The 7,097-nt window shown below is 57.5% G+C and overlaps 1 protein-coding gene across 1 annotated transcript in view; it reads right to left on the bottom strand.

Annotated features, from left to right (window-relative positions):
• The window catches only part of LOC102032287 (GAS2-like protein 2), a 16,498-nt gene extending 12,822 nt beyond the window's left edge, over positions 1 to 3,676 (bottom strand). The window contains exons 1-5 of the mRNA XM_031060608.1: positions 3,559 to 3,676; positions 3,105 to 3,474; positions 2,257 to 2,498; positions 1,394 to 1,501; positions 781 to 877 (exon numbers count right to left, since the gene is read on the bottom strand). Of these exons, the coding sequence (XP_030916468.1) occupies positions 781 to 877; positions 1,394 to 1,501; positions 2,257 to 2,498; positions 3,105 to 3,462 (805 nt within the window). The 5' untranslated portion in view covers positions 3,463 to 3,474; positions 3,559 to 3,676. The remainder of the gene's footprint in view (positions 1 to 780; positions 878 to 1,393; positions 1,502 to 2,256; positions 2,499 to 3,104; positions 3,475 to 3,558) is intronic.
• Positions 3,677 to 7,097: the final 3,421 nt, after the last annotated feature.

The following is a 7,097-nucleotide window of genomic DNA, read 5'->3' as shown; positions in this document are numbered from 1 at the left end:
AACCCCACAGAAGATCAGGGAACAAAATCCCACAGAGAACCAGGGAGAAGAGTCCCACAGAGAATGGAGCCCCAAGGAGAATCTGGAAATGGAACCCATGGAGAATGGAGAACCAGGGAATGGAACCCCACAGAAGATCAGGGAACAAAATCCCACAGAGAACCAGGGAGAAGAGTCCCACAGAGAATGGAGCCCCAAGGAGAATCTGGAAATGGAACCCATGGAGAATGGAGAACCAGGGAATGGAACCCCACAGAAGATCAGGGAACAAAATCCCACAGAGAACCAGGGAGAAGAGTCCCACAGAGAATGGAGCCCCAAGGAGAATCTGGAAATGGAACCCATGGAGAATGGAGAACCAGGGAATGGAACCCCACAGAAGATCAGGGAACAAAATCCCATAGAGAACCAGGGAAAGGAATGAAACCCATGGAGAGCCAGGGGATGGAACCCCATAAAAATCAGGGAACAAAACCCCAGAGAGAACCAGGGAAAGGGGCCCCAGGGAGAACCAGGGAAAGGGGCCCCAGGGAGAACCAGGGAAAGGGGCCCCAGGGAGAATCCAGGAACGGACCCCATGGAGAACCAGGGAATGGAACCCCACAGAAGACCAGGGAACAAAACCCCACAGAGAACCAGGGAAAGGGGCCCCATAAAGAACCAGGGAAAGGGGTCCCAGGGAGAATCCAGGCACGGATCCCTTGCAGAGCCAGGGCCTGGAAGCCCCCAGAAGCCAGGAGCGTGCAGGGAGGATGGCACCGGCCGCGGGGTGACACTCACAGAGGGCAGCGCAGCGACACGGGTCGTGCTTGTCCAGGTAATGCTCCAGGGTGTCCCAGCCGCCCCCGACCCGCACCATGACGTGTTCCCGCAGGATCTGCGCGGGAATGTCCGTGCCAGGGAACACCGCAGCCTGGGGGTGGCACGATCGGCTGGGCTTCGAGAGCTGTGGGCTGGCCCCGAGTGCCACCAGGTGTCCCAAAGAGCAGCTATGGGCTGGCCCCGAGTGCCACCAGGTGTCCCAAAGGGCGGCTGCGTCCCTGGCTCAGCTCCTGCGGCCGTCCCGACAGGTTTGTCACCACAAGGAGGGTGAGGGACCCTTTTGGAAAATCCCTGTCCTTCGTGGAGTGCTGCGTTCTTTGGATTCAGAGCATCCCAGTGCTCCCATAGGTGGGTGAGAGCAGGCTGTGGCTCTGTGGGGTGTCAGGGTTTGTCCCACACACACGGATGGTGAAATCCATACCAACTATCACAGGGCTGAGCTCCCCTGCTTTGGGAATAATGATCCAAACTCCCACACAGACCCTTTTGGGGGATTGTGGAAATGGGGACATGGCAGCAGAGCAGAATGCCTGATGCTTTTCCCCCAAGAGCAGGAGTGAAGCAGACTCACCCGGACAAAGATGAGGCTGTCAGAGTCCCCCACTCGGTATTTCCCTTCGGAGACCTTGATCATGGGGAACTGCACAGGGCAGGTACAGCGGCTCACCAGGTGCTGCACCTGAGGGTGGCAGGGATGGGTCCTCACCAGGGCTGCTGGGAAAGGTCCTGGGGCAACCATGCCCATCCCTATCCATCCCCATCCTCATCCATCTCCATGCCCATCCCATCCATCTCCATGCCCATCCCCATCCACCTCCCTCTCCATGCCCAACCCCATCCATCTCCATGCCCATCGAATCCATATCCATGCCCATCCCCATGCCCACCCTCATCCATCTTCATCCCCATCCCCACCCCCATCCATCCCCATGCCCATCCCCATGCCCCCCCATTCCATCCTCATCCATCTCCATGTCCATCCAATCCGTCTCCATGGCCACCCACCCCTGTCCATCTTCATCCCCATCCCATCCTCATCCATCCCCATGACCATCCCCATCCATTTCTGTGCCTACCCCATCCATCTCCATGCCTATTCCATCCCCATCCCCATCCCCATCCATCTCCATGCCCATCTAATCCATCTCCATGCCCATTCCATCCCCATCCCCATCCATGCCCATCCCCATCCAATCTATCTCCATGGCCATCCCATCCATCTCCATGCCCATTCCATCCCCATCCTCATTCATCTCCATGCCCATCCCCATCCATCCCCATGCCCATTCCCATCCACCTCCATGCTCATCCCTACCCCCATCCATTTCCATTTCCATCCCATCCATCTCTATGCCCATCCCCATCTGTCCCTATGCCCATGCCCATGCCCATGCCCATCCCCATCCATCCCCATGCCCCCCTGCCCCTTGGCACCATCTGGTCGAGGTTCTGGAGGTCCCGTGGTGCCCTCCTGGGGCCCCGGGGCAGGTTGGGCTCTGGGGCAGGCAGCTCCAGCTCCTGCCGAAGCTCCTCCTCGATCTCCTCCTCCATCTGCACCAGGGTCGGGGCGCGCATCCCGAAGCGGGAGCCGTGGCGTGCCAGCTCCAGCAGGCACAGCACGAAGTTCTTCTCGTTCTTCCTCAGCACCAGGTCCTCTGTCTCGAACATCAGCACGTCTGGGCAGGGCAGGGCAGGGCTGAGCCAGGGCTGGCACGTGGGCATGGGGACAGAGCAGATGGGGGGCACAGATGGAGGCAAAACCCACCCAAAGGGTGCTCTTCACTGGAGCCATCCCACCAGGAATATCGCTGGGTTAACAAGAGTTGGGGTAAGTGATAAAGGAGGAAGAGCCTTTCCTTGTGGGCATCTACAGCTGTTTCACAGCATCCCAAAGCCACAAAACTCAGCACCTGAGAGCCCTGAGGATGTCTTGCTCTGTGCCACTCCCCTCCCTGGGCATCCCTGGTGGCAGGACAGGGTGACAGATGCTTTGCTCAGAGCCAGGACTTCTCCTGCTGTCCTCAGGGCTGGGATTGTGCTGTGCCTGGCAGGGACACACTGTGCCATCCACCCTTTCCTTTGCCATTCCTCCTGTGCATTTCACCCAAGCAAACCCTCCAGCCACGTGCCAGCACCCTGCAAAGCTGCTGCCAAGCCTGGAGGACCTTGCACAAGGGATGCCAGCTCAGGGATGCCTGCACACGGAGCTGTCCCATGCCAGGGTGGCGCTGGGTTTGGGGCAAAACACAGCAACATGGCACAGCTGGAGCCTGGCATCCTACCTTTGATACCCATCTCCTTCCTGCACCACTGGATGAAGTTGGAGACGTTGTCCCTGGCCTGGAAGGTGCCAGGCTGTGCTGTGAGGTTGCAGGTGACACCGGCGGAGGGCAGCTGGAGCTGCCGGGCCACCTCGGGGCAGGCACGGGCAAACTCCCCGGCCGCCTGGGTGACGTGGTTGGCGTGGGAGCACAGCACAGCCCCTGTCTCCAGCACCTCCAGGAAGGTGCCCACGTCGATGTCAAGGTCATAGAGCTCCTTCAGCCACTCTGCCAGGTCCTCCTTCATGGCGTACAGGTACTGCCCGCTGGACTGGTAGGGACGGATGCTGCGCGCCCCCGTGCCCGGCGTGCCCCACATCCTGCCATAAGACTGGGGGGAGGTGGAAGGAAAAGGATGCTGGGGACAGGGCTGTCCCTGTCCTGTCCCCAGCACCCTCCCGGCAGCCACACTCACCTGGTGCCTCTTGCTCCCTGCCACACGGGGTGCTGGCAGTGTCCTGGTGGTGCCCAGAGCCCTGCAGTGGTGCCGGGGAGAGGAAATCACCCTCCTGCGTGTTTTGTTTCCTTCCCAAGCCCCGATCGCTTCTCCTTGGTGACAAGGGACTGGCTGCAAACACTCCCTGTTAACCCCTGAGCACCTGCTCCTCTCTCACAGCCCTGCTCCTCCCCAGCCATGCCAGGGGTGGATTTTCCCCCCAGAGGCCCTGGCTCCGGGGCAGGAAGGAGTTGGAGAGCAGCTCACCAGCTCCCAAGTTGCTCCCAGCCACACGAGGGGGATTTTCCCCCTTCCCAAAACCCCTACACCCACCTCCACCACAGGTGAGGTGACCTGAGGGCCACAAGGTGCATCTTCAGGGCGACCTCAAGGTGAGGAGGGCTCATCTTCACACCCACCTCTGGGATTTCTCTGCTCTGTGCTCCTTTCCAAACTCCTTCCCTCCTTGCCCACAGCAGCGAGGTGTTTGGGAAAAGCCAAAGGGATGGAGTGACTCCAGGAGCTGGGGCTTTAAGGAAAGAACTGCTCATGAGTGGGCACCTCTGGGAATGTGGGACGCTCCCTCCCTAAGCCAGGCCTTGCAGAGCTGCCCCAGCACCCAGGCACCTCTGCAGAAAACAAGCAACTCTACCAGGGAAGTGTTCACACCTCGGGCCCAAAGCAGAGCCTCTCCTGGGCTTTGTGGGGCTCCTTGCTGTGGTGGGGACCCATCCTGTCCCTGGAGCCAGCTGCTGATGTCACTGCAGCTCAGTGTCCAGCGGGGTCATTTTGGGGCAGGGAATGCAGGAATCCCAGCTATTCCATTTGGGGAATGTGAGGCAGGCTGGGGGAGTCTGATGTGCCCGGCCAGGGAGGCCAGCAGGAGAAAAGAACCCTTGAGGAGCTGGATTTCCATCCAGGGCACCCAGGGGGGTGGTTGAAAGGCTCAGGGTGTGAGTTCAGCTCCCCCACACCCCCCCAGACTGATGGAAAACAGAAAAGTGATCCCAGCTGTCCCTGCCAGCAATGCTGAGCTCAGCCCAGCCCTGGCAGCATCACAGGGCCCCAAAACATCCCACAGGACACAGCCCCAGGAAAGACATGGCAGCAAGCCAGGCAAGAGATGGAAAACCCAAAAAGGGGAGAGGATTTGAGGTAGGCTCATCCTCAGCCTCCAGTCACACAGCACAGGGGATGCCTGGCTTTCTCCTAAAGGGGACAGGAAGAGGGATAATGAATGAATTCAGCCTGGGGGGAAAAACCTATTAACACATTCCAAAGCGTGGAAAAATCCTCAGTAATTTGGGGTTGAAGTAAGAAAGAGAATTTCCATGTTTTCATCACCATCAGTGAGTTTTCAGTGGGATCCATCTCCCCTCTTTGATCCTTCCAGCATGAAAGCCGAGGCCAAATTCAGCAACCCCCTCTCCAACCCCAAACACCCAGAGGCATCTGAAACACAGCCCTGTCAGGAAACTGGAGATTTGCTTTAGAAATAAAACAACCCAAACCCGAAGTGTGACATGGAAACGAGCACAAATCCCAACAGCACACATCCAGAGGTTGGGTTTTATTTGCTGTCAGGTCTCCAAGCCCTTGGGACTCCCTGCAGGCCACGTCGCCTGATTGTCATTCAATTCCTATGACAGTGTGTGTTTCTCTGGAAACCTGGAAAGTCCCCTGAGGTTTTGGGCAGATGAAGACCCTGTGTGTGTGTGTGTCTGCACATGAAGGGCTCATCACAAGTGTTATGGAGAATGGGAGGAGTGCTGGCTCCCCATCCTGCCAAACCCACAGCTCGGCTGGCATTGAAACCCCTCGGGAAGGACCAGCCCTGGCAGCCTGCTTAGGGCAAGCAGGGAAGGTCTAGAAAGGGCAAAGATGAGGGGAAAAAGGAATCCTTGAAGCTGCTGGCGTCAGGAGGGCACCCTGGCGTGGCCCCCCAGCACAGCACCCTGACAGCACAGCCGGAGCAGAGCGGGGCTGGGCTCTGAGCCCTGGCAGAACCACTGCACAAATGGCTTCAATAAATCACTTAATAAAGCTGAGCCCTGGCTTCCCCAGCCCCAATGGCTCAGAATCCCAGCCCTGGGAAGCTGAGCTCCCTCTCCCAGCCCTGGGACACCACGGCCCTTTGCAAACTGGTGACCCTGCCCAGGAGCCAGAGGCGTTTCCAGGTGGGGAGTCTGCCCTGGGGAAGGAATGAGGAATATGCAGCCACCCTGTCCCTGCGAGCCTGCGTGCACAGACATGTCCTCCCTCTGTCCTGCTCACCCTCTCCTCTTCCCCTCCTCCCCCAGTCATTTGTCACCCCCGTTCACCCTGGCGGGGCCCAGGGAGGCAGAAATTCCCCGATCCTGTCCCTTGCAGAGGCAGCAGAGCACAGGCACCTTCTGTGCACACAGTGGGGGCTGCCAGGTGAGCACAGCCCAGGAGAGCCCAGCCAGGCACCCCAAACCCATCCAAAGCCAAAGCTCCTGCTGCCTGTGGCCAGCAGCTCAGCTGAGCCCCCCTTTCTCCCCACCCCAAAGAGGCTCCTGCACCAAACCCTGCTGCTTTCAGCCCCAAAATCCCACTGTGGGGGTGTCTCCAGCTGGAGCCTCAGCAGAGCACTGGGGTGTGAGCACATCCCCAGCCCTCCATACCCCAGGGTCTGAACAAACAGCAAAGCTCCACATGGACCCAAATTTTTTGTCCAAATGTCTCCTTTCTTTCAGTTTTAAGCAGGAGGCGTTGTCAGGGTGTTGTTGAAAAACATCCAAACCCCACAGCAAGCAGCAGCAAGAAACTTCTCCATCTGATAGTGGGAAATGACAGATATCAACAAGTATCAACAAAGATATCAAAAAGTATCACCAAACCCCAGTCCTGGTTTGAAAACATGTGTAACAATATCCTGAAAGTGAACAGAAATGGCTGTGTTTGCAGTCTCCATGGCTGATACGTTTTTTTCTGTGGTCTGTTATAAAAAATAGTCCTGAAGCCTTCAGGCCACCTGGCTGTGGCACAGATCCTGAAAATTAACAGAAATTGGTGTGTTTGCCGTCTCCACGGCTGATACATTTTTTTCTGTGGTCTATTATAAAAAATACCGTCCCAAAGCCTTCAGGCCACTTGGTTGTGGTTAACTGAAATGTGGCTGAAAGTTAACAGAAATGTGTTTGCAGTCTGCATGGCTGATACATTTTTTTCTGTGGTCCGTTATAAAAAATACTGTCCCAAAGCCTTCAGGCCACTTGGCTGTGGCAGATCCTGAAAGTTAACAGAAATGTCTTTGCAGTCTCCATGGCTGATACTTTATTTTTTGTGCTCTGTTATAAAAAATGCAGTCCCAATGCCTTCAGCCACCTGGTTGTGGCACACCTGGCTGTGACACACCTGGCTGTGACACACCTGGCTGTGGCACACCTGGCCGTGGCACACCTGGCCGTGGCACACCTGGCTGTGCCCCACCTCGCTCCCAGCTCTGCTGGGTCGCTGCTGCACCATCCCACAGCTCCAATGGGCAGCCAGTACCT

This window comes from Geospiza fortis, unplaced genomic scaffold (assembly GCF_000277835.1).
Source record: "Geospiza fortis unplaced genomic scaffold, GeoFor_1.0 scaffold425, whole genome shotgun sequence".
Taxonomy (NCBI): Eukaryota; Metazoa; Chordata; class Aves; order Passeriformes; family Thraupidae; genus Geospiza; species Geospiza fortis.
The sequence above is the reverse complement of the archived record's forward strand: the minus strand, read 5'-3'. Positions and strand labels throughout refer to the sequence as shown.